This window comes from Rhinatrema bivittatum, chromosome 4 (assembly GCF_901001135.1).
Source record: "Rhinatrema bivittatum chromosome 4, aRhiBiv1.1, whole genome shotgun sequence".
Lineage (NCBI taxonomy): Eukaryota > Metazoa > Chordata > Amphibia > Gymnophiona > Rhinatrematidae > Rhinatrema > Rhinatrema bivittatum.
In genome coordinates, this window is record NC_042618.1 from 433886552 (window position 1) to 433914211 (window position 27660).

At 50.2% G+C, this 27660-nt stretch overlaps 1 protein-coding gene across 1 annotated transcript in view; it reads left to right on the forward strand.

The window, feature by feature from the left end:
* Positions 1 to 27660, forward strand: part of HSP90B1 (heat shock protein 90 beta family member 1) — a 172603-nt gene that overhangs the window by 21103 nt on the left and 123840 nt on the right. Inside the window, exons 6-8 of the mRNA XM_029601500.1 lie at positions 3589 to 3700; positions 4115 to 4231; positions 18908 to 19024. Of these exons, the coding sequence (XP_029457360.1) occupies positions 3589 to 3700; positions 4115 to 4231; positions 18908 to 19024 (346 nt within the window). The remainder of the gene's footprint in view (positions 1 to 3588; positions 3701 to 4114; positions 4232 to 18907; positions 19025 to 27660) is intronic.

Sequence of the window (27660 nt, forward strand, 5' to 3'; positions counted from 1 at the left end):
AGTGGGTACTGGACATCGTACGCTCCGGATACTGTATTCCCTTCATAAGTTTACCATCCCTGCCCCATTTAACATGCAAGGGGCCCAGATCAACCTCGTGCAAATGCAGAAGGAAGTGTCGACCTTACTCCAACAAGCAATCTGTCGAATCCTTCCATCCAACCACAACATGGGGTTCTACTCCCCATATTTCCTCATTACAAAGAAATCTGGAGGACTCCGTCCAATTTTGGATCTCAGGGACCTCAACAAATTCATAATTGAGGAAAAATTCAAGATATCCCTCAAATCCATCTTACCCCTGATTCCTCCCAAGGTGTGGATGTGTTCCCTGGATCTCAAGGATGCCTATACTCATATTCCAATGCATCCTTCCTCCTGGCAATACCTATCCTTTCAAGTTCAGAGCCAGCACTTCCAATACAAGGTGCTGCCCTTCGGCCTCTCGGCAGCACCCAGGTTATTCACCAAGTGCATGGCAGTGGTGGTGACATTCCTCCGTCAACTGGGAATAATAATTTTTCCATATCTGGACAATTGGCTCCTGATAGCATCAGACACTCCAGGAGAACTTAAAGGACACAATCTACCATCTCGGCCAGTTGGGCCTTATCGTCAACTATGAGAAATCCCATCTGTTGCCAACCCAACGACTCCAGTTCATAGGAGCTTTATTGGACACAATACAATAGTGTTCCTACCACACGACAGGAGGACCACGATGCGTCAGCGTGATCTGTCAAGGTTACACATTAGTTTGCTTGCCCACTAAGAGACCTGTTCCTGATGTTGCCCTGCGGCTCCCCTGCAAAGCAACAAATTGTTCAACAGACTTTTCAAAGGCTCCAGGAGCTTGGGGCCATTTTGAGCCATTCCCTGGCTAGGAGCTGGGTCAAGGGAGGGTACTCTATTTCGTGGTAACAAAGAAGGAAGGGAAGCTTCAGACCTATCCTGGACTTGAAACAGGTCAACTGAGAGCCCTGAGGGTGCCCCGGTTTCATAGGGAAACCCTTCAGTCTGTGATCATGGCAGTGTGAAAGGGAGAGTTCTGGCATCTCTGGATCTAATGGAGGCATACTTGCATATAGGGATCCGCAGGGATCATCAGCAGTTTCTCAGATTTATGATTCTGGGTGAACATTTTCAGTTCTGTGCCCTGCCCTTTGGCTTGGCCACAGCCCCGAGGACTGTCACCAGAGTAGTGGTTGTGGTGGCAGCGGCTCTGAGAGGACGGGGATGTTAGTCCGTCCCTATTTGGATGACTGGCTGATTCGGGCAAAATCAGAACAGCAGTGCTCTCAGGCAGTGGCATTGGTGCTCCCTGGGTTGGGTAGTCAACATAGCAAAGAGTTACCTGTCTCAGTCTCAAATTCTGGAGTTTCTGGGGGCCCGTTTCGATACTCACCTGGGCAAGGCTTTCCTTTCGGAGGAGAGGAGCCACAAGTTGCACGCCCAAGTACAGCTCCTGTTGTAAACCAGTGTGCCCAGGGTCTGGGAATATCTCCAGGTTCTTGGCTCCATGGTTTCAACCTTGGAGCTGGTGCCCTCTGCAGGGGGTCACTCACATGTAACCCCCTGCAGAGTGCCTTGCTCTCCTGCTGGAATCTGTCAGAACAATTTCAGCTCCTGCTTCCAGATGTCGCCAGGTCCAGCCTAGTGGTGGTTGACTCAGGGTGGACCTCGAAGTCCCACAGTGGATGGTGGTGCCAGGCTCTCCGGGTGGGGAGCGGTATGCCAGTCGCAAGTGGCTCAAGGTTGTTGGTCAGCAGAGACGACTACTTGGGTCAATCAATCGTCTGGAGATGCGAGCGGTGAGGTTAGCGCTTGAGTGGTTTCTCCCACTCTTGCACAACCAGGCAGTCCAAGTTCTGTCTGACAATGCGACAACAGTGGCCTACATCAATCGGCAGGGCGGTAACAGAAGCCTGCCGGTAGCTCTCGAAGTGCACATGCCGATGACCTGGGCAGAACATCATTTGAAGATGTTAGCAGCAACACATAGCGGGGACTACCAATGTGCAGGCAGATTTCCTCAGCCGTTGCCAACTGGACCCTAGAGAATGGGAGCTGGCGGACAGTGCGATGGCATTGATCTCCTGCAGGTGGGGGATCCCTCACATAGATCTGATGGCGACTCGCTTGAATGCAAAGGCACAGCGATTCTTCAGCCACAGAAGAGCATGGGGCAGAAGCCGTGGACACGCTCGTGGTTCCCTGGCCTCGCAGAGTCGTCCTGATGTTTCTGCCATAGCCCCTCATAGGTAAGGTGATCAGGAGAATAGAGGCTCACCCGTACCCTGTAATCCTGGTGGCTCCAGAGTGGCCATGTTGCCCATGGCTTGCGGATCTAATCAACCTGGCGGTCAGGCCTCTGCGGTTCAACAACCTACCAAATCTCCTTTGTCAAAGTCCTATATTTTTCGATCAGGCAGATTGCTTTTGTCTAGCAGCTTGGCTTTTGAGAGGAGACAACTGAGGAAGACAGGCTGTCATCTCTACCCTCTTGAGGGCATGTAAGCCCTCAACCTCCATAGCTACAGTCGAGTCTGGCGGGTCTTCAAGTCCTGGTGCAAGCTGCAGAGTCTTGATCCTCGCCGGGCTTCAGTGTCTTCGGTTCTCTCCTTCTTGCAGGATGGGCTACAAAGGGATTATGGTTCAACTCCTTGCGAGTCCAGGTGGCAACACTGGGTTGTCTGAGGGGCCAAATTCCTGGGTTTACGCTCTCCGCTCATCCAGATGTAGTCTGTTTCCTCAGAGGAACGAAACATTTGCACCCTCCAGTTCAGAGCGTCCTTCCTAGAGCTTGAACCCAGTCCTTAAGGCTCTGTGTGAACCACCCTTTGAGCCCCTCAGGAAAGTATCCTTAAAAGACTTCACACTGAAGTTGGTCATCTTAATGGCCATTTGCTCAGCTCGAAGGTTTTCTGAGATTCAGGCATTGTCCTGCAGGGAACCATTCCTACAAATTTTGGACTCAGGGGTGTCATTAAGAACAGTTCAGTCATTCTTGCCTAAGGTAGTCTCTGCTTTTCATGTGAGTCAGTCCGTGGAACTCCCTGCCTTTACAGACTTCTGTCCTCACAGGCTAGGGATTTGAGACACCAGGAGGGCTATCCTGCAGTATCTGGAGGTCACTAATAGTTTTTGCTTGTCCAATCATCTCTTCGTTCTGTGGCATGGCCAGAGGAAGGGGCACCAAGCTTCAAAGGCCACCATAGCGAGGTGGCTCGAGACTATTGCACATTATATCTGCTGTGGTCGCCCGATTCCGGAAGGTTTGCGGGCTCATTCTACATGTTCCTGGGCTGAATGCCAGCTGTTCTCCCTACAGGAAATTTGCAGGGCAGCTACCTGGAAATCTTTACACACCTTTGCTAGACACTACCGGTTGCACGTCCAGGTTCTGGGTGTCAGTCATTTTGGGGAGTGTGCTTGGAGCAGGTCTCTGTGTCCCGCCCTCATTAGGGGAAGCTTGAGTACATCCCAGGTGCCTGGACTGATCTGTGGTACTACAGGAACAAAAATTAGTAGGTAAGACCCAATTTTTTTTTCCTTTGGTAACCATGTAACTCTATTTTTTTTTTCCAGTTTGGTCCTGAAGGAGGAAGCATCTGATTATCTTGAACAGGAGACTATTAAAAATTTAGTGAGAAAATACTCACAATTCATAAACTATCCCATCTATGTATGGAGCAGCAAGGTAACTTGTGGTTTATATTGTTCCTAATAGTTTAAATGACTTCCCCTGGATGCCAGCTTCTGGGCAGTTCCATTGCCCTGAACACTGAACATAAGTGTTTGTGAAGATAGAAAAATACCACTAAGTTCTTCCATAGAAGAGAATTCACATTGAGTAAGGATGAGTAATTGGGTTCTGGGTTCTTGGATTCTGCACTGGCTATTTATAGGTTGTCTAATGTCCTATAACTTGCCCCCTAATAGTTTAGTGTATCATGGCCTGAGTATAGTACTTAGTACAATTTTTGGGAACTGACAGCTTGAGTTTTATGCTCTTTCACATTTTATACAAATACTGGAGAGGGTAGCAACATAAAATGAAATGGACCTCTAAAGATTAGTGACTTGGTATTAAATTTTAGGTTTCTTTCCACAGACTGAGACAGTAGAGGAGCCTATTGATGAAGAGGAGGAAGAAAAAGATAAAGAAGAAACTGATGAAGAAGCTGCAGTTGAAGAGGAGGAAGAAGAGAAGAAACCCAAAACTAAAAAGGTAGCAATTGGGTCTAGCCCCTTCTCACAAGTCTAAAGCTATCCAGGCTGTTCTAGCATGGAAGATCTGAAATCCTGATCTAATTTGTTTTACAGAATTTTTGTTAATAGGATACAACTGTGGATGCACAATAGTATGCAACTCTACAGGCTTTTACCAGGCCCAATTTTATCTTCAGTCTTTAACGTTTGATGTGAAAAGTGTTAATCTTTTTATTTTTACTATAGATGGGTATGAAAAGGAATGACATGAATATGTAATGTTTTTATTGCAATCTGCCTTGATGCTACCAACAAAAGTCGGGGAAACCTATCCAGATATGAATGTTTGAAGCAACTAAGGGACCTATACATTAAATCTTAGTGTTCATGAAGGCCCCTACCATGCACACTAAAGTCTGAAAAGGTTGGCATCCACATGGCCAGGTTGTCTGACAGGGTGTGATAGAATTATCTGGCAGGCTGCAAGTTCTGCAATTAACTAGAAACCCTAGCAGAAACACAGGCACTCATAACCAGGTCTGGTAAGCTACATGAGGGATCTGGGAGGCTCCCTAGTAATGGTAGCTATTTAGATCAAATTAGGATGTTAGACTCAAAGTAACAGCTGTCTGGCAGGCTGCAAGTTAATAATTCCATTTCATTCTGCTACACCAGTGCAGTGAGTCCTTACAGGTGAGTTATGTCCTACCAGACGATGGAGGCAGAGCACAGAGAAACTTCAGTGTACTCTGCCTCCAGCAGATGGTAGGACACTGGTAGTGAAGTGGGATCCAGCATGTAGTGTTGTCAGGGGAGCAAGCCCATATTTCTGGCTCCCAGTCCCAGTGAGGACTTAGTAGAGCCTGGGGGAGGGGGGGACTTCTCTAACTCCTTTGTTTAAAAAAAAAAACAAAAAAAACCCAAAAAAAAACAAAACACAGGGGAGCTCTGGAAGCTACAGCTAGTTTGGATAGTGGAGAGAATCCTTCAGCTTCACACACACCCCCACCTCCCCTGCCTGTCTTTTTAAGCACTCTGAGAAGAAAAGCAGCATGTAAGCTCTGCAGGGCATCTTTTGCAGCAAATGATGCCCTGCGACCTGATAGACTCCCTACCCGCTGTGTATGCTCTGCAGGAGGGGGTTTACCTTACCAATGTGACCGCCTGGGCATCTGGTTTCAGGCATGGACAAGTCTGGAATTTGGCTTTTGTGCTGCATGTGGCTCCTGGTGCTCAGCTTCCTCTTTTGGGGCCCTTATGTTTACATGTTCAGGTTGGGGGTACAGTAGGTGAGTGCTCGCAAGCTTCTGAGTTCGTGCCCCTCCCCCAATAACTAGGAAGGCCTCTTCGTTGGATCCATTGTCTGAGATACTCACAGATGAAAACTTGAGTGCCACTTTTAATGGGAGTGTCAGTCATTTTGTGCCAGCTTCCCATGTGTATTTCAGGGCCTCAAGGGAGACTTCAGGGTTCCTGTTCATTCCCGGATCAGTCCAGACAAGGGGTTTTGCATCCCTACCAGCAGATGGGAGGTAGAGAGCAAAACTTTGAGGCACTGCTATATCCAAATGTGCCACCAGCAGTCCCTCAGTATTTTGTCTCCAGCAGATGGTAAAGATGCATTAGGAGTATCTGGGGGCACTTTTCAATATGCAGAAGGGGCAGGGTGTTCCTGACTTAAGTCAGGTTGTCAAAGTTATAGGTGCAGGTAACTTGTCTGCTTTGCCTGTCGGTGCCAACTATTTGGGACTATTCGCAGGTCTTAGGGTCCATGTGTTCTATGTTGGATTTGGTTCGTGGGCCTTCACACACATACACATTATAGAAAAAGCATTTCACAGTGAGGTCGCTGAATAACAAATTCCTACAGCTGAAAGCCACCTATAAAAAGCAGAATGTTACTTTTTTGTTTTAATCATAATCAAATTTTAAATTAAAAGTTATCACATATGATTACCACAGTATCATATAAACAGTATCTCAAACACACTTCTCATTTAGAGTATATTATGAACTATGTAATCATAAAATATTGGCACCCCATGGATAACTTAGAAAGCAAACCAAACCTATTTTGGTTTACATTTTGTGCCTAAATGTAAACCGTTGTGATGGTGCATCACTAAAAGACGGTATAGAAAAGTTTTTAAATAGACTCTCTTGTCCAGGAGAATCATCTGCCTTTGCCTCTTCTACAAGAATCCAGGTCCAGTCTCTTATGCTGGCTGTCACATCACAATCTAGAAAAGGGAATGGATCTGGAGACCCCAGACTGGGTGGTGGTCACCATGAACATCAGTCTCAAGGGTTGGGGGATGATGTATCTGGGGTGGGTTGCCTAAGGGCTTTGGTCCACAGTGGAGATGTTGTAGTCCAATCGCCTGGAAACAAAGGTGGCCCAGGCCCTGGAAGTCTTCCTTCCCTGGATCAAAGGGCAGATGGTTCGCATGTTCTCGGAGAATGCGACAACAGTGGCATACATCAGTTGGCAAGGAGGGAAGAGTCAGTGATTCTGGAAGCTCGACAGTTTGGGCGGAAAGCCATCTTGAGGGATTAGCAGCTTCACGTCGCAGGTACGGACAACATGCAAGCAAACTTCCTCAGCAGACAGCAACTGGATCCAAGAGAATGGAAGCTGTCCCAGGAAGCTTGGCATCGCATCAGTGCCCAGTGGGGTGTTCCCCCAGCTGTATCTCATAGTGAAGCATGCCAACACAGACAGCAAGGTTCTTCAGTCACAGAAGAGGTTGGTGCAGTGGGTCTGGAAGCTCTGGTGTGCCCCTGAGCCAATGCTGATCCTACTGTGCATGTTCCATTTGGCCACGCATCTGTTTGGTATATAGTCACATCTGGGGACGGTGGTGCTAGTGGCACTGGAGTGGCTGTGGCGACTGTGGTTTGTGGGTCTGGTACATCTTGCAGTAGAGGGACCCTCAGGCTACCCCACCTGCCAGGCTAACTTTGAGGGCCCATATTTCTGGATCGGGAGGATCACTTCTGTCTCACAACTTGGCCTTTGAGAGTCTGCAGTTGCACCTGAAAGGCTATTTGGAACAAGTTATTTCCATGCTCCTCCAGGCTCTGAGGTCCTCTACATCCCTGGCATGTGTCAGGATCTGAGGGTTTTGAGTCTTGGTGTTTAAAACGGCAATTGGATCCCCTGGCTGTGGATATTCCTCATCTTAGCCTTTTTGCAGCAGGGTTTGTCTAACGGTCTGGCCTACAGCTCGCTCCACATTCAGGTGTCTGCCTTGGGTTCCCTTAAAGGCAAGTTGCAGGGGAGAGCATTTTGATCTTCCATCCTGAAGGGGGTTAAGCATTTGCACCCTCCAGTTTGCAAGTTATACCTGGATTGGAACCTCAATTTGGTTCTGTAGCACTCCCTTTGAACCTTTAAGAAGAGCAACTTTGAAGGACCTGACTCTGAAGACAGTGTTTCTGGTGGCCATATCTTCGTTGCAAATGGTCCCTTTCTTCCTGAAGGTGGTGTCTTTTCATGTTAATCAGATGATGGATCTTCTGGCCTTTCCGGAGTGGTCTAAAGATTCCTCATAGCCATTACATCAGCTAGAAGGGTCAGTGAACTACAAGCTCTAGTCACATACGAACCTTTTACAAAGTTCCTACATGACAGTGGTCCTCCGTACTCATCCTAAATTCCTTCCAAAAGTAGTCACGGAATTCCACATAAACCAATCCATAGTTTTACCAACATTCTTTCCAAGGCCTCACTCTCACCAGGGAGAAAGAGCCTTACATACCTTGGACTGTAAACGTGCACTGTCTTTCTACTTAAACCGCACTACAGTCCAAAGGAAATCCAGTCAACTATTTGTATCCTATGATCCAAACAAGCCAGGTAAACCAGTGGGTAAACATACTTTGTCAAATTGGCTAGCAGATTGCATACAGTTTTGTTATGACAAAGCAGGCCTTACTCTTCAAGGGCGAGTAAAAGCACATTCAGTCAGAGCAATGTCAACCTCAGTAGCGCACCTTCGCTCTGTACATATTCTGGACATTTGTAAAGCAGCAACATGGAGTTCTCTTCACACTTTTGCAGCTCACTACTGTTTAGACAAACAAGGAAGACAAGATTCAGCCTATGGACAATCTGTCTTAAAGAACTTGTTTCCAGTTTAACCCCAACTCCTTCTACATCCATCCTGCTGTGATCTTTGGCTGATTCATTTCAACAACAATACTTCACTGTTGCTTCACCATTAAATGAATCAGCCTCTAGCTTGCTAATCACCCATATGTGAGGACTAGCATCCTGCTTGTCCTAGGATAAAGCAAAATTGCTTACCTTGTAAACGGTGTTATCCCAGGACAGCAGGATGTAGTCCTCACGAAACCCACCCGCCACCCCGTGGAGTTGGGTCCGATACGTTTTATTTTATTACTTGGAAAACTTACCACGACGGTATACTAAGGGGAGACCCTTTGCGGCTGAAGTTTTCTAAACTTTTTGTGAAAGTTAAAGTTGTGGAGATTTTCCACAGGACTCCTAGGGACCGCGAGGCTAACTGCTTCACGGAAAAAAGAAGACTGAAGGGAGACCCCTGTGGCAGGGAATATGGCATGCTGGGCATGCTCAGTAGGCACTCTGGTGCTAGTCAAAGGTTTCATAGAAACTTTTAAAGAAGTTTTCCATACATAGGGCTCCATTACTGATGTCACCCATATGTGAGGACTACATCCTGCTTTCCTGGGATAGCACCTATTACAAGGTAAGCAATTTTGCTTTTCCTGTTTCCCCCCTAGTCCCTAGGGTGTTGCTTGGTAAGTGCATTGTTGAATTTTCTTTCCAGGTTCGCCTGCCGTGTGCGCCAGACCGCTGGGGTGTAAGCTAGTGGTGCTAGCCTCTCCCCCTTCCCCCCCCCCCCCCCTGCTCTTCTCGGCAGCTTGCCGCCCCGCGATGCCCATTCCCCGGGGCCACTGCCCACCGGGAAGTCCCATTCCCCCGGCAGTGCCTTCGGATTCAGGGTCTGTGGGACGTTTGGGGCGGTCGTTGGCTCAGCATCGGCTCTTTCCCGCGCTCAGTCTCCTTCCTCCTCCCTCCTCCCCAACGAGGCAGCCGAGAGCGTCTTCCTGTACTGACTGTGGATGGCCTGGAGGCCAGATTTCGAAGGAGGGGCTATGTACAAGCTGTCTCCTTGGTGGGGAAACCAGCTCACAACCGGAGGATGCTGCCGGAGCACGCGGGCCCGACTACAAGGGACAGCAGCGGCAGGCCCCATTCCCCCGGATGGCGGGAACAGTGGCCATCTTGGCTCGGGACCAGACTCCCGCCGAATCTTCGAAGATGCACAGGCCGTTTCCTGTACGTACCCACATCAGTCCAGACAGTGGGTTGAGCCTCCTTTCCAGCAGGTGGAGACAGACTAAAACTTGAAGGATGCCCTATATCAGGACAGAGCCTATCCTCTAGCCCTTCAGTATTCGTCTGTCTCCAGCAGGTGCAGCATCTCCCCTTCGGTTCTCTGCTGTAGGCTAGTCGGCCTTTTTCTTTCTTTTGCTAGGCTCAAGCAAGTATTTCTTGTCAAAAAAAAACTAGAAGGGAATTTTGCCGCCTTAGTGATTTTTCCTGTTTCTGTGTGGGAGACGGTGCAGTCTCCCAGCTCTTGCCCGGCTCAGGGGGGCTTTGCCCCTTTTGCAGGAGGGGGTTACCTGCATAGCCTGAGTCCGTGGACGCTGCCAGGTGTGGGGACCGATGCTCTCTGGGCCTCGTTCCCCCCCCCCCCCCCCCCCCCCTTTGGCTGCCGAGAGGGTTTTGAACCCGCTGCTGCGCTCAGTAAAAAAATAAATAAACATTAGTTTCAAACTTTAAGTTGCAGGTACTCACCTACCTCTAACTTATTGGCAGCAGTTGACCAGCTTTTTTTCTGGTCAGAGTAAGCCTAGAACCGGCAGCCAGACAAGCAGAAGGCAGCAGGTTTCCCTCCTGCTCTCTCCTGTGCAGGCTGTCTGTCAAGCTTTTTTTCAGCTTTTTTTCTTCAGCCGCAGCTTAGCTATGTCCCGGCAGGCAAGCCTGCCTTTCTTGTGGGCTGCCTTCTTCACGTTTTTCACATCAGGGCCTCTGCAATGCTTGCCTGCCGGGTGGGGAAGGCCCCTTCTCGGCAGGACAAGCAAATTTAGCCCGGGGCTCCACTCCTCCCGGCATGGCCAGGCCTTTCCCAGGTCTGCAGAGCCCGGGAACGGCCGCCATCTTGGATTTTTCATCGGGGCCGATTTCAGTGCTCCCTGGGGCTGGAGGGCCAGATTTTTTTGATTTAACCCATGATTTGGCCCCCGCAGGTCCCCAGGAGGGGGGGTCTTGACCCCTCCCCCCACCGTCAAATTCAGGGTCTCTTTTTCAGCGAATTTCGTCCTCATGCACAAATCTTATTTATCTAGCTTGCATGAGCAGGCCAAAAATCCCTTGCTCAGCGCCGTTGACCGGACCGGCTGCGGAGCCCCAGGGACCGGTGCGGGTGGTCCTGGGGGTTCCCCCTCCCGGGTCCTCGGACCCTGCCGCTTCCTCGGATTCAGCAGATGGCCCCCCCCTTGAGGGGGATGACCCCAGAGCCCTTCGCCTTTTTCGTAAAGAGGAATTGGAGCCCCTCCTGCCCTTTGTTGTGCAGGAGCTGGGTCTGGAGAGTCCTTCCGTGCATAATCTAATGGCCTCGCTCCCTAAGTAAACACATTAACAACACAACAAAGGAAGGCTTCTACAAACTGCAAGTCCTAAAAAGGCTTAAACCCCTACTGTTTTTCCATGACTTCAGGACTGTCCTCCAAGCCACGCTCTTTGCCAAGATTGACTACTGCAACACTCTTCTTCTGGGGCTTCCATTCTCATCCACAAAACCATTACAGATGCTCCAGAATGCAGCAGCTAGAGTCTTGTCCAATACAAACCGCAGAGATCACATCTCCCCCATCTTAAAGAACCTACATTGGCTGCCAATAAATTATCGAATCTTACATAAATCCCTTACCATAATCCACAAAACGATCCACAAGCAACTACCGTTGGACCTCCAATTCCCCCTCAAACTTCACTCCTCCTCCAGGCCCATCAGAGAATCATATAAAGGATCTCTCCATGTACCTCCTAACAAAACTTCACACCACACCGCAACCAAAGAAAGAGCATTCTCTATAGCGGGACCCACTATTTGGAACAATTTACCTCCTGACCTCAGACAGGAACCCTGCCTACAAACATTTCGAAAAAGACTTAAAACCTGGCTATTCAGCCAAGCTTTCCCTTAATCTATTCAATTTCAGAACTCCACATCTCAAGCCTACTGGACAACTTACTTAGCGATACCCTTTTATCACAATGGTTATCCCTCTGTCCTTCTCTTTCTTCTTTTCCCAAGTTCGATCTCCTTGTTATATGTAACTTTATTACCTCCTCTTATTTTACTGTTAAATGGCTGATAAGAATGTTTACCCCTTGTTACATGTAAACCGATTTGATATGACACCTGTCATGAAGGTCGGTATATAAAAGAATTAAATAAATAAATAAGTATATGAACCCAGTTCTGGGGGGGCTCCGGGCTCTGGTCTCAGCCTTTCCCTTCCACCCCATGCTCAAGCTCCTTATCCTTCGGGAATGGGAGGCTCCTGAGGGTTCGCTCCGGGTAGGGCGTGCGATGGATAAGCTCTATCCCCCTCCTGGAAGAGGGCTTGGAGCTGCTGCGATATCCCTCTGTAGATTCCTATGTCTCTGCGTTGGCCAAGCACACCACGATCCCGGTGGAAGGTTCCACGGCTTTGAAGGATCCACAAGATTGTAAGTTGGAGGCTCACCTGAAGCACATCTTCGACGTTCTGGCCCTCTGGGTCTGAGCGTCTTGCTGTAGCAGCCTCATGATGCGGGCGGGCCTTCAGTGGGTTCAACAGTTACTCTGCGCCCGGGATCTTCCGCCAAGTGAGGCAGAACAAGCCGAACGTCTGGAGGCGGTAACCGCACCCTCTACTATCTGGTCCGTGTGCAGGCGAAGGCGATGGTTTCGGCAGTCACTGCCCGGAGGCTCCTTTGGCTACGCCACTGGTCGGCTGATCAGTCCTCAGACTCGGCTGGGCGTGCTGCCCTTCAAAGGTAAGATGCTCTTTGGCGAGGATCTCGAGAAGCTTATGGACTCCTTGGCTGACAACAAGGTCCATAAGCTTCCAGAAGACCGCCCTAAGTCTTCCTGATCCTTCGCGTCCTCCCGCTCTCGCTTCAGGGGCCAGCGTCGCTTCGCTTCTCGGGGGCGGGGCAGTTCTGCGAGGGGGGTCTGCTCATGGTCAGTCCTGGTCGCAGTCCTTTCGTGGCAGGCGGCCCTTTCGCGAGGGCCAGCCCATGAGTGCCACCACCAAACCTGCCACACAATGAAGTTCAGCTGACCCATTCCTCTGTCCCTTACCTCAGCAGCCGCCTCTCCCTGTTCTTCGAGGAATGGGTCAAGATCATGTCGGATCAGTGGGTCCTTGACATTATCAGATGGGTACGCTTTCGAGCTTGTCAGGGAACTGCCGGATCTTTCTTTTTTCGCCTTGCGGACGCACCAAGAGGGACGCGGTGGTCCAGACTCTCTCCAAGCTTCTGGATCTGGGGGCGGTGGTCCCAGTCCCGGAGAGGGAGCTTGGCGCTGGCCAGTATTCTATTTACTTCACCGTGCCCAAAAAGGACGGGTCCTTCCGCCCCATCCTGGTCCTAAAGAAGGTCAACCCGGGCCCTCAAGGTCCCCCACTTCCGCATGGAAACCCTGCGGGCGGTCATTGCGGTGGTCCGTCCCGAAGAGTTCCTTGCTTCCCTCAATCTCGCAGAAGCATATTTTCATATTCCCATTCACCGCGACTACCAGAAGTATCTCCGATTCCACATTCTCAACCAGGACTTCCAGTTTCGAGCTCTCCCCTTCGGCCTCGCAACCGCTCCTCGCACCTTCACGAAGGTCATGGTAGTAGTAGCGGCGGCCTTGCGCCAGGAGGGGATTCTCGTCCATCCCTATCTGGACGATTGGCTCATTCGGGCCAAGTCGGAGACCTCTTGCTGGCGGGCAGTGGATCGCGTCTTGCCTCCCTCAGGTGGATAGTGAACTTTTCCAAGAGCAAGCTTCAGCCCTCCCAGGAGTTGGAATTTCTGGGAGCTCACTTCGACACCCGAGTAGGCAAGGTTTTCTTGCCATGGGCACGTGCCCTCAAGCTGATCGATCATGTCTGGAATCTGATTGCACTACCTTCTCCTACAGCCTGGGATTATCTCCAAGTCCTGGGATCCATGGCTTCTACCATCGACCTTGTCCCCTGGGCCTTTGCTCATATGTGTCCGTTGCAGAAAGCTTTGCTGTCCCGTTGGCAGCCAGTGTCTGAGCAGTTTCACGTAGTCCTTCTGTTCTTGGATTCTACTGCCGACGAATTACAGTGGTGGCTGTCTTTCTCATCTTCTGCAAGGGATGCCTCTTCAAGCTCCACAGTGGACGATAGTGACCACGGACGCCAGCCTGTTGGGCTGGGGTGCGGTCTGCCTTTCTCAGTCCACCCAGGGAACTTGGTCGCAGACTCAGTCACGCTGGCACATCAATCGACTGGAAACTTTGGCGGTCCGCCTGGCTCTTCAAGAGTTCCTTCCCCTGGTCCGCGGCAAGGCAGTATGAGTCCTGTCCGACAACTCCACCAGTCGCCTACATCAATCGCCAAGGGGGCACTCGCAGTCCCCTGGTAGCCTTAGAAGCCAGCAGTCTCCTCGCTTGGGTGGAGCGTCAACTACAGTGCCTTGTGGCCTCTCACATCGCCGGAAAAGACAATGTTCAAGCAGACTTCCTCAGCCGGCAGTCGCTCGATCCGGGAGAGTGGGAACTCTCGGACGCGGCCATGGGCTCTGATAGTGGACAGGTGGGGTCCCCCTCACCTCTATCTCATGGCGACTCTGCGCAATGCCAAGGCCAATCTGTTCTTCAGCCACTGGAGGGAGCACGGCGCAGAGGGCGTGGATGCTCTGGCTCTGCCTTGGCCAGCGGACGTCCTTCTGTACATGTTTTCCCCGTGGCCTCTGGTGGGGAAAATCCTCAGGAGAATCGAGCTCCACCAGTCCCAGACGCGGCCCAGATGGGGGGATCGACCACATCTTTCAACACGACGAGCTGGATGACCTGATTCAGCATATCCTCCAGGAGTTGGATATCGACGCCCCCCCCGGAGCCTCCAGTCCCTGATCCCAAGGCGAAAAGGGGAGATCCTGTACTGGCGGGGCCTCGGCCGCCGGCGAGGGTTTTTTCCTACCCATTTCACGTTTCTCCAATTTCTCTCAAGAGAATGGGATTCTCCCGAAGCCTTACTGAAGGTCAGCGGAGAGCAGTGGACAGGCTATATCCCCTCCCGGGGGAGTTCCTGGAGCTACTCAAGGTCCCTACGGTGGACGTTGTGGTGTCGGCGGTCACCAAACGGCCTACCATTCCGATAATGGGGGGCACAGCGCTGAAGGACCTACAAGTTAAAAAGCTAGAGGTCTACCTCAAGAGGGTATTTGAAGTGTCCCTCTCATGAGCTGCCCCCCGGAGGGGGCCCTCCAGGCGGACAGGTTGGAGGCCGTGATTGCCTACGGGGCTGACGCTTTGTATGATCTCCTACGAGTCCTGGCCCGGTCAATGGTGGCTGCGGTCTCGACCCGCTGGCTTCTCTGGCCCCGAAACTGTTGGCAGATTCCTCCTCAGACTTGTCTGGGATCGTTACCTTTTTAGGGCAAGTTCCTTTTTTTTGGTGAAGATCTGGATCTGATCATCAAGTCCCTGGGGGAGAAGGTGGTCCCTAGACTCCCGGAGGATAGGCCGTGTTCCCAGAGCTCTTTCAATCCTACCAGAAATCTATTTCGTAAGCAACGTCGCTTCCGCAATCCCAGACAACGGACCCCCCCCCCCCCCCCCCCCGGATACCATCCTCCCGTTCGACTTCCTGGAACCTGCCCTTTCTAGGGCGCAGTACTGGCAAGGACAGCCTGGCACACAGTGCGTCCTCCAAGCCCCCTCAATGATGCCACGCCAGCTCACACGGCGATCCCCAGGATAGGGGGCCATATTTCTCTTTTCTACCAGGAATGGGTCCGGATCACGCCAGATCAGGGGGTCCTAGATATTCTAAAGCACGGCTACGGATTGGACTTTGTACGACCCCCAAGAGACAGGTTTCTCTTCTCCCCCTGCAGTTCTCTCCAAATACAGATCGTGGTGCGGCAGACCCTAGATCCTCTCCTCGCCCTGGGGGCAATCCTCCCAGTACCCGCCTCCGGAGTCAGCTGGGGCCTTTACTCCATCTATTTTGTGGTACCCAATAAGGACACCTTCCGACCAATCCTGGATCTCAAATCGGTGAGCAAATCTCTCAAGGTTCCACGTTTCAGGATGGAGACTCTCTCTCCCGGAAGCATATCTACTCATTCCAATCTTCGAGCCACTTCAATGATTCCTCCGATTCAAGATCCTCTGTTAACGCTTTTAAGGTCCGGCCCTTCCCTTCGGACTGGCAATGACCCCGTGCAGTCTCACAATGATCATAGTGATAGTGGCGGCTGCCCTACGGCGGGCGGGACTCCTAGTGCACCCCTACCTGGACGACTGGCTCATTAGACTATGCCAAGAGCAGCCTCGTCCCATCCCAGTCGCTGGCTTTCCTGGTAGCGAGGTTCGACACGAAAGAGGGCACGGTGTTCCTCACGACGGAGAGAGAGCTCAAGCATTGCAAGTTCAGATACAGCGTTTCTCTTCTTTCTCTGGGCACACAGCTTGGGATTCTCTACAAGTCCTGGGCTCCATGGCCTCCACTATCGATCTGGTACCCTGGACCTTTGCGCATAGGTGTCCGCTCCAGGGGGCTCTCCGGTCCCGCTGGCAGCCAGTGTAGCGGGATTTCAGGCGTCCCTGCCGATTCCACGTTTCACCGAAGAAAGCTTCCGCTGGTGGCTGGATCCTTGTCGCTTGGCCCAAGGAGTATCCCTGGATGTTCTGGACTGGGTAGTGGTAACAACGGACGCCAGCCTCTCCGTCTGGGGAGCGGTATGCCAGTCCAGCTGTCTGCAGGGACGGTGGACGAAAGGTCAGGTGTGATGGCCAATCACCCGTCTGGTGACCAGGGCGGTCCAGTTGACATTGCAGGGCCTCCTTCCCCTCGTTCGCCATTGGGCGGTCAGGATTCTCTCTGACAACACAACCACGGTGGCATACATAAATTGTCAGGGAAGTACGCGGAGCCGTCAGGTTTCACTGGAAGCGGACCGATTAATGCAATGGGAGGAACTCCACCTGCTCCGTCTAGCGGCCTCTCACTTGGCAGGGGTGGACAACGTGCAAACGGATTTTTTGAGCAGGCAACTTCTCAACCCCGGGAAATGGGACCTCTGGGAGGAGGTGTTGTGTCTCTTTGTACAGCTTTGGGGGATTCCTCACCTGGACCTCATGACCACGGCCCTCAACGCAAAGGCCCCTTGGTTCTTCCTCCGCAGAAGGGAACGCGGCACAGAGGGGTCAATGCACTGGTACTACCGTCGCTCCGTCCTCTGCTCCTCTACATCTTCCCCCCCCGTGGCCTTTGTTCGGCAAGGTGCTGAGAATAGAGGACCACCAGGGAACCGTAATCCTAGTGGCACCAGAGTGGCCCCGTCATCCTTGGTTTGCAGACCTCCTCAACCTGGCGGAGGAGGGACCCTTACATCGCGGTTACCTCCCACACCTTCTCAGAGAAGGACCGATATTTTTCAACAGGGCAGATCTTTTTTTGTCTTGCGGCCTGGCTTTTGAGAGGCGCAAGTTAAGGCGCCGGGGTTACTCAGAGGCCATGCTTCAACCCTGCTGTGAGCGCGCAAGGCATCCACTTTATTTTATTTTTTTATTTTATTTACGGATTTATATACCGAAGGTTCCTGTATAATATACATATCACCCCGGTTTACAATGAACAGTAACTATCGCTTCAAGTTAGCGGTTTACAATGAACATAGTTAATCCAAGAAACAGAAAAAAAAATATATATATAACAATGCTAACAATTAATAAATAATTAATAGATGAAAAATAAATGCAATAACAATTAATAAATTAATAAATTTATGTCCGTGTGGACGGTGTCCGAAGCATGGTGCTCGACGCGCAGTGTACAATTGACTCGCGCCTCGGTCGCCCAGATCTCCTCGTTCTTGCAGGACGGCTCGGACAAGGGTCTCGCTTACAACTCTGTGGGTCCAAGTTGCTGCCCTGGGAGCCCTCCTTCGCTGAGGGGATGAGTACCTCCTCTCTTCTTATCCAGATGTTGTCCGTTTTTCTTAAGGGGGTGAAGCATTTGAGACCGCCGCGACAGGCTCCTTGCCCCTCTTGGAGTCTCAATTTGGGTGCTCAGAATCCTCGGGGGACCTCCCTTCGAGCCCCTACGGGGTCCGCCAATCTCAAGGACCTCACCCTCGAGACAACCTTCCTGGTGGTCATTGGTGTCTCGGCGAGTGCCTGAGCTTCAGGCATTATCCTGTAGTGAACCGTATCTACGATTCACCGACCTGGGGGCTACCTGGCGCATGGTACCCTCATTTCTTCCCAAGGTGGTTTCCACTTTTCACCTTAATCAGGCGGTGAATCTGCCTTCCTTTTCTTCGGCTGCTTCTCGAGGTCTTTGTAAGCTTGACGTTAAGCACTGCCTGATGCGCTACCTGGAGGTCACCATTGAGTTCAGTCTCTCAGATCATCTATTCGTTCTTTGGTCCAGACCAAAGAGGGGGGTATGGCTTCCAAGATGACCATTGCCCACTGGCTGAGGGAGGCCATCGTTTATGCTTATATTGGCGCAGGGAAGGAGACCTCCAATGGGAGTCAAAGCTCACTCTCTTCGTTCTCAAGCCACGTCGTGGGTGGAAAGTCTTTTTGGTCTCCTTGCGGGAAATCTGCAGAACGGCCACTTGGAAGTCTCTCCACACCTTTGCTCGACACTATCCCCTGGATGTTCGGGCGCAGGCATTCTGTTCTTTTGGTGTCAAGGTCATTCGAGCAGGGCTATCTACAGCCCACCCTCAGTAGGGAAGCTTTGGTACATCCCACCATCTGGACTGATCCTGGTACGTACAGGGAAAAGAAAATTATTCCTTACCTGCTAATTTTCATTCCTGTAGTACCAAGGATCAGTCCAGACGCCCACCCTCTGTCTTATGGGGGTTCAGGGATTCTGCTGCTCGATTCTGGTCACAGGTTGATCTTATGAGTTATATATAGATAGATTTAGATAGATTTATATCTGCAGAGCTATTTACTTCAGTTCTGCTCGCAAGTTGCAGTGTTCCCCATTACTTGGTTCAGGTTTTGTTAGTGTACCGTTCATTTTGTTTACTTGATCCCTCCATTTCTTCTTTCTCTGGCTTTGATAGTCTATATACTGAGCAATGAGAGCAGGGATGCAGGCTTATGTGGCAGCTCCCTCAGAAGATTTTAGTCTGACTCCATCTGCTGGATGGGGGACATAACCCACCGTCTGGACTGATCCTTGGTACTACAGGAACGAAAATTAGCAGGTAAGGAATAATTTTCTTATTCTCTTGGATTTACAGCTGTATGTTTAATATAAGTAGGAAATATGACCAGTAAGTGTATTGTCTAGAAAGGATTTGGATCATACTGTTACAGCAGATAATGTATTGATGTGATAGTACAGAAATGTTAGATACAACTTCTGCTTCTATGTACAGGTTGAGAAGACTGTATGGGATTGGGAGCTTATGAATGACATCAAACCTATTTGGCAGAGACCATCTAAAGAAGTAGAGGAAGATGAATACAAAGCTTTTTACAAATCATTTTCAAAGGTACACTTCATATACATTTTTCTTTTTGTAAAAATGTAAAACTATATATTTTAAAAGTGAATACATGAGGGACGTATGTTTTAACATTAACTTATTCTGCATTGATGTCGAAGGTAAGCCTTCATGAGGGAATGCAACTTTGTTACAACAAATTCCTATAATAGGACTTTGCAGTGCTGATGGTCCCACAGAAATGGATTTGGATAAGAAAGCACAAGCTCTTTATAGAATAGTATTACCATGCTAAATCTGTTTTTGTTTCATTTTTTTGTTTTTTTAAATGAGATAAGGAATTATCAGTCTAGACAAGTAGACTATGCTTCCTTGCCAGCAGGCAAAGAGGCTAAATTTTCCATAATAAAACTCAGTATATAAACTGGCATAGTAATAAACCTTGTCAGTATGCCAGTAAGGCATATCTCGACTGGTGCAGCATCTGACTGTTCTTTGGAGGCCCTGAGACTTTGGTGTTAAGTTCTTTCAGGGTTGTGGCTTATTGACTTCGTCCTCCTCATATATTGGGCCCTGGTCTTGTTCCCTCGTTTTGTAGAAAAAATAAGTGGGGGTAAAGATCAATTGCAGTCTGGTTTGGATGCCAGTAGCCTCTGGTTGTTCTGAGAGTGCTTAATACCAACTTGTATACATAAAACATATATATAAAAAAAACCTCCAAACCCCAACTAGGACCTAGTTTCGACAAATCTACTCGTCTTCAGGGGACACCCAATTAAACCATATCCACCCCCACATTTTTATATAATGTACAATTTTCATAATATATAACTACAATCACAAAGGATCTAATGTGTACTATGCTCCACGCACTTAAACTGCTCTTAACAGACGTCAACACGTTTTTTCTTCATCACGTTGTAAAAAAATCACTGTCTTAGGTAACATGCTGAGGCTTGATCACCAACTTAAATAAAAAAAACTTCAACTTTATAAACAAGATGACTCAGTTTACATCAACAGTTCCTGACATCCGTAATTCAATAGCCACACACTAACGCATGTGTTGACCTCAGTGTGATATTCAGCCTGCCATCTAAATTCACACAGTATCACTTCGCCTAAATCCAAGTTATCTCAGGACAAGCAGGATGGTAGTCCTCACATATGGGTGACATCAGGATGGAGCCCAATCACAGAACACTTTTGTCAGTTTCTAGAACTTTGACTGGCACCTACTGGGCATGCCCAGCATGGCACTAACACTGCATCCAGCAGGGGTCCCCCTTCAATCTCTTTTTTTTTTTTTTTTTTTTTTTTGCGCAACAGTAGCCACGTGGATTAAGGAGCTCTCTAGATATTCCTGATAGGAATTTTCCTCACAGAACTTCTTTCAAAAAATTCAAAAATTTTTACCCCATCAGGGTCCCCCTATCAATTCTGTAGTCTGCGGTCGTAAGGTAAGGTTTTACCCTCATTTGCGAGGCTCAGTCCACTGATCCAGTTAAGGCATCTGCGTCGACAGAGCCACAGACTGAGAAGGCCCCATCCTCTGTGACCGGGTCACAGGTGTTCCCCCCCCCCCCCCCCCCACCCCAATATCTTGGTGCCGGGAACCGTGACTCCACTTTCACTGGTGGACACTCCGGCTACGCCAGTGTTGCCTCCTACTCGGGAGCTGGGGGTTCCACACCCCAGGCTTCTGTGAAGAATTGGATAGGATGATCCAAGAGGCCATCGGAAAGGCACTGCAGGGCTTCCAGCCTCCATAGACTCCAGCACCGGTGCCAGCTCCGGTCGCCAATCCGATTCCCACAGCACTCACACAGCTGCTGGGCAGGCTGGATTCATTGATCGGTGCCCTTCCACCGGTGGAACAGTGGACACCAGTTTGTCTCACGCCTTCCACCCTGATTCCTTTGTCATCGGAGGATGAGGAAACATCGATGCCCGGACAGTCTGGAATCCTGCCACCGGCTTGACATTCTATGTCGTCAGTGCCTCAGCCTGGTCCTTCAGGAATAGCACCATTTCTTCCTTCTGGAAATCTCATGGGAGCCGGTGATCAACCTTATGATTCTTCCTAGGATACTGATGATCTACCTTCAGAACAATCTCCCCCTGAGGAAAGAAGACGTTCTCCTCCAGAGGACCTGTCCTTTATAAACTTTTTATAAAGGAAATGTCTGAAGCCAAAGCATTCCAGCTTCGGACAGAAGAGGGCTCCAGGCATCGTATTATTCTCCCCTGCCCTTGTTAATCCCTACCTGTTAATGTTATTATTGTAAAGCCTGTTGCTAATTTATGTTACATTGTGAACCGAGGTGATGTTTTGCAAACGTGCCTCGGTATATAAGAAACCTCTAAATAAATAAATAAATAAGATGCTGGAAGTGCTCCAATTTGTAGATGCACCCAAGGAGATCATGTCCATACCTATCCATGAAATTCTTCTTGACCTGCTGAAGAGGAATTGGGAACATCCAGGCTCTGTACCATCAGTGAACTGGAAAGCAGATGCCACCTACCTGGTGCAGTCATCTCCTGGGTTTCAAAAATCACAGCTGGCCCACCAGTCTGTGGTTGTGGAGTCGGCCCAGAAGAAGGCACGTCGTTCTAAGCCCCATTCTTCCATTCCTCCAGGGAAGGAACAGATTCCTGGATGCATTTGGCAGACGTGTCTTCCATGGCTCAATGCTAATATCTCGCATTGCTTCATACCAGTTACACATGAGTCAGTATAACAGGGACCTGTTTAAGAGGATCCAGGATTTTTCTGAGTCTTTACCCGACCAGCTCAATGCCCTGGCTCAGAAGGGTCTAGATATTGGCAAGCATGAGGTCTGCACTGCATATGACATATTTGACACTGCCTCTAGGGTGTCTGCAGTGGGGATTAATGCATGGAGGTGGGCCTGGTTGAAGTCCTAAGACTAAAGGTACAGGACAGGTTAGCCGACCTGCCCTGTACTGGTGGTGATCTCTTTGGGGACAAAATCCAGGAGACTGTAGCGCAGCTGAAGGACCACTATGAGATGCTACGACAGCTTTCTTCAGTGCCTTCTGACTTCTTGTCCACCTCCAAGAGGACATTCAGACGAGACTCTAAGCGGCTGGCCTACAATCCAAGAAGATATTATCCTGCTTCTTGGTCACCCTTCCAGGCCTTACCAGAAAGGTCAGTCCAGACAATCCCGTCCTCAAAAGATACAGCCAGCCCCTCAACCGGGACCAGTGTCAGGATTTTGACTCCTCCCTGGAGAGCATATGTCAACCTCCTCTTCCATCCGTGCCAGTTCACCAGCATATGGCACACAATCACTACAGATCGATGGGTACTTGCTATAGTGACTCAAGGTTACGACCTCAACTTCCTGACTGTATCAGCGGACTCCCCACCTCGGCTGACATGGGGATCATCCAACCACTCCCCTTTTCTAGAAGAGGAGATTTCAACACTCAAATCCTGGGCAATAGAACCAGTGCCCCTCTCCCAACAGGGGCAGGGGTTCTATTCCTGGTATTTCCTCATACCAAAAAAGTCAGGTGGCATTCGTCCGATCTTGGACCGTCGTGCCTTAAACAAATAACTACAAAGGGAAAAGTTCAGGATGGTAACCTTGGGCTCTCGGGCTCTCTGCTTACTCTTCTGCAAAGAGGAGATTGGCTTTGCTCTCTGGATCTCCAAGACGCATACACACACATCTCGATCACTCAATCTCATTGCAGGTTCCTGGTTGGCCTTCGTCACTTCCAGTACAGAGTACTGCCATTCAGCCTAGCATCTGCTCCGAGTCTTTACCAAGTGCCTTGTGGTCTCAGCCTACCTCAGGGGTCAAGGGGGTCAATGTCTTCCCTTCTCTCGACAATTGGTGGATGAGGGCTCAGACACAGCAGGACACACTGGCCTCCTTGCGTCTGACTCTCCATACACTACTGTCCCTGGGATTTCTGATCAACTATCCCAAGTCCAAGCTAGTTCCATCTCAAACCCTATCCTTCATAGGGGCCGACCTGGACACCGTACAGGCGAAGGCCTTCCTCCCTCAGGATCGGGCTCTCACTTTCGTGTCCCTGGCGCATTACCTCCAGACTCGAGATCACTCAACAGCTCATTTCCTCACTTTGCTGGGTCAGATGGCATCCTCTGCATGTCACTCCGATGGCCCGCCTAGCCGTGAGTGTGATGCAGTGGACCCTGAAATCCATTGGGCTCAGGCTTATCCAGTCCAGCATTGTCCACATTACCAACAGCTCCACCTGTCAGTGGCCTGGTGGATGCAACACTCCGATCTCCTTCAAGGCCTTCCTTTTCAGGCTCCAGAACCTCAGATTACAGGTTACCTTGACGGATGCCTCCAAGCTAGGGTGGGGTGCTCATGTCTGCGACCTACAGACTCAGGGAACCCAGTCTCCAGAGGAAGCCAAACATCAGATAAATTTCTTGGAGCTTCGGGCGATCAGATTGCCTCTCAAACAAGGCCATCCTAATTCAGACTGACAATCAGGTGGCGTTGTGGTATATCAACAAGCAAGGGGGAACAGGCTCCTACCTTCTGTTAGGAAGCTGCACAGATATGGGCATGGGCCCTTTCCCACTATGTACCTCAGAGCTACCTACTTGGCAGTTGTGGACAATGTACTAGTGGACAGATTGAGTCGCACATTTCATCCACACGCGTGGTCTCTCAACCCCACGGTAGCGGACACAATATTCCAATGTTGGGGTTACCCTCACATAGACCTCTTTGCGTCGGTCCACAACCTCAAAGCAGAGAACTTCTGCTCGCTCACTCGCAGTGTTGTGGTTATGTGTGTTTGGATCCTTGGGTGCTGTGGAGGTGACCGTGCCCACGGGGAGGAGCCACAGCACTGGGCTAGACTCATACTACACAAACACAAGAGTTTTTATTAGCTTGAAGATAACCACCAGAGGTGGCAGTAGTGAGGCAGTCTAGTTGCAGTCTCAGGGACCTCGGCAGAGGGAGCCCTTCTCTCCTTAATGATGGCAGGAGGTTTCCCAGCGAGGAGATACTGTGGATGAGAGACTGAGAGTTAGAGTACTCACTAGGTGTTGGCTGTTGATGTGATTCCACCATGTATGTTGGAGAAGGTACAGGCACCGAGACAGGGAGAGCAGGCCCTCGAGGAGCAAGTACCTATTCCCTGAAAGGCACCTGAAATAAAGCAGAGGGCCCCCGAGGAGCAGGTACCCAGGTTAGCATTAGCCCCGAAGGGCAGAGAGCTTCCTGCAGCAGCACAGAAGCAGCAGAGTAGTGTAGACTAGAACGGATCAAAGTCCTTGCTAACTCGGGGAGCTAGCAAATTAGTGATGGTAATAAACCCAGATGGCTTGAAGTCAGCATGAGGGAACGCTCTCGAGGTTCGCACCAAGGGTGGTACAAAGACGTGGGTTGCACGTGCGCACCCTAGGTACCTGGGAGGAGCAATGGCAGGAGGCTGCACCATAGCCATTGCAGGGACGCCAGAGGTCGGCTTGTAGATGCAGCGGTAGCCATCTTGCCCAGGTAAGCGGGAGGAGCCGTGAATAAGGTGAGGCAAACGGGGCAAAGCCGTCGAGGACCAACGGATGCAACATGCAGCTGCCACTCACAGCCGAGGGACGCTTTCCCTCTCTCGTGGGCCAGCTGTCTCCTCTACTTGTACCCTCCACTTTCACTCATATCAAAGACTCTTGTGAAGTTATGGAGGGACAAGGGCTTAATGATTATGATAGCCAGCACATCCCTCTGGGGAAGGATCTGCTTCTGATAACTCAGAATGACGGGTACCTGTGCCACCCCAATATCCAGGCCCTGTCCCTGACAGCCTGGATGTTGAAAGGTTAATACTCCACCCCCTTAACCTTTTGGAGTCTGCGTCCCAAGTCCTGGTAGCTTCACGAAAGCCTTCCACGAGTCTTATTGTTCTAAGTGGAAGAGGTTTACAGTCTGGTGCACTTCCATGTCCATAGACCCCTTCACTTGTTCCACTGCGAAGTTCCTGGACTATCTCTGGCACCTTTCAGAGTCAGGCCTGAAAACTTACTCCATCAGGGTGCATGTCAGTGCGGTGGCCGCGTTTCATAACTGCATGGGAGATGTTTCTATTTCGACACAGCCCTTAGTAGCCCACTTCCTACGAGGCTTGCTCCATCTAAAACCTCCACTGTGCCCTCTGGCCCCTGCTTGGGACCTTAACTTGGTTTTGGGACGGCTCATGAAACCTCCGTTTGAGCCTCTCCATTCCTGTGATCTCTCTCACCTGGAAAGTAATTTTTCTTCTCGCTATAACTTCCACTCGCAGAGTTAGTTACAGGCATTAGTCACCTACCCGCCTTGCACTAAAATTCTACATGACAGGGTAGTGCTCCGCACCCACCCTAAATTTTTACCAAAGGTAGTATCAAATTTCATCTTAATCAATCCATCATCCTACCTACTTTCTTTCCCAGGCCCCATTCAAACCCAGAGGAGCAGGCTCTACATTCCTTGGACTGTAAACGTGCCCTAGCCTTCTATCTAGAGCACATGTCAGCCCACAGGAAGTCCACTCAATTGTTTCTTTCGATACCATCAAATTGGGAAATCCAGTGGGGAAAGCAGACCCTCTCCCCCTGGTTGGCGGACTGTATCTCCTTTTGCTAGCAGCAAGCAGGCATTCTGCTGCAAGACCGTGTGAAAGCACACTCTTATCAGGGCCATGGCGACATCAGTAGCGCACCTCTGTTGCTGACATTTGTAAGGCTGCTACCTGGAGCTCTCTCCATACCTTCGCAGCCCATTATTGCTTAGATAAGGCTGGCAGGCAAGATTCCATCTTTGGCCAGTCGGTTCTTCACAACTTATTTTCTGTTTAACTTTACAACATCCTTCCAGCGACCCATTCAGAGTTTCAGGATGCCCTCCTAACCAAATTTCCACCCCTGTTGTGCCTGTTGCACATCTTTGGGTGCATTTTGTGCATTGCTCAGGCATCCTGAGCTCACTACTCACCCACATGTGAGGACTACCATACTGCTTGTCCTGTGAGAAAGCAGAGTTGCTTACCTGTAACAGGTGTTCTCACAGGACAGCAGGATATTAGTCCTCACAAAACCCGTCTGCCACCCCGCAGTTTTGGGTTTGTTCACGTTTTCTTTTATTTTTCACACTTTTTACTATACACGAGACTGAAGGGGGACCCCTACTGGATGCAAGGTTAGTGCCATGATGGGCATGCCCAATAGGTGCCAGTCAAAGTTCTAGAAACTTTGACAAGTGTTCCGTGATTGGGCTCCATCCTGATGTCACCCATATGTGAGGACTAACATCCTGCTGTCCTGTGAGAATACCTGTTACAGGTAAGCAACTCTGCTTTCCCTGTATGTACCCGGATCAGTCCAGACTCCTGGTTTTGCCTCCCCTCCAGCAGATGGAGACAGTTTTGACACTGCCCTATACCCTGACGTGCCACCCACAGTGTCAGTATTTCTGTCTCCAGCAGATGATAGAGGTGCAAAACTGTCTATACTGATTACTTAGAAAGAAAAGTCGTAGATAGGAATAAGATTCTTCAAAAAAATAAAAAAAAACAGAACAAAGGATTCTGAAGAAATAGTGAGAGGAATTAAAGATGCTTCAGCCTCCCAGGGGGTTGCCAGGTCCCGAGGGGACCATCCCCTCTGGTGTTTGAGGCAGCTAAGGGTCGAGGGCCCTATTGCCACCATACAGCAGTGCCTGGGGTGATACCGGGGAGCCAGTCGGAATTTTTCTTTACTCTCCCTTCCCTCGCTGCTGTGGTTATTTCTGTGCCGTTTTACTTCGCTAAATTTAGATTTCCTAGCTTGTAGCAGATGGACTCAGGACCAATGGGTATGGTGTACTCCTGTTAGCAGTTGGAGACAGATCAGATTTCAATCTGACGTCAGCCCTAGTACACATACCCCTCCAGGAAGTGCAGCTCTTCAGTATTTTCCGTCACCATAGCAGTTAGGGACTATCTGCATGCTCTCAAAGCGTTAGAACAAATCCAACGGAGAAAACCCAAAATCAGAAGAAAACCTACCTCTACAGATGAGCCCTGCTCTCCTGCAGTGATATCCTCAGGTCCCTCCCCCAGTTGAGAATTCTCGAGGTGACTTCCATGGTCCCTCAGAGGTAAGCCTCAGTCCGGCGGCCAATCTGCGGCTGGGACCTAGCCCCCGATCTCGTGCGTGGCTGAGAGGCAGCGGGTGCATCCTCGAGTGTGGTGGTGAAGGTATTGGCCCTCTCCCCCCGCAGCCGGAGACCACCCGGAACGAAACTGGGAAGCGCCAAAGACAAGGTAAGGTAGAAATCTCCTTCATAGACTCCGGTCTCAGAGGTTCGAGGAGTCTCACAGGTCGCCGGCCGGGACCAGTGCCGCCGGGTTGATCCACCCTAACGGGGCCAGTCCCCGGCTAGATCCCAGGGTCCTCCCACGTGGAGACCCTCCGAGGTAGTCACAGTCACTATCTTGGCCCTATTCGCTGCTCTGTCTGCCGTCTCGATCCAGGCGCACAAGACTAGCTAGGCGCACAAAATACATATGCGCATAAAGTTACACGCACAAGTGCCGTGCGCATAAGTTATACGTGCATTGTGCCCCTACCGGGCTGGGCGCATATCTGCAACTTGGGCGCACATCTGTGCGCACAACCCACATGCACATCTTAGGCGCACCGG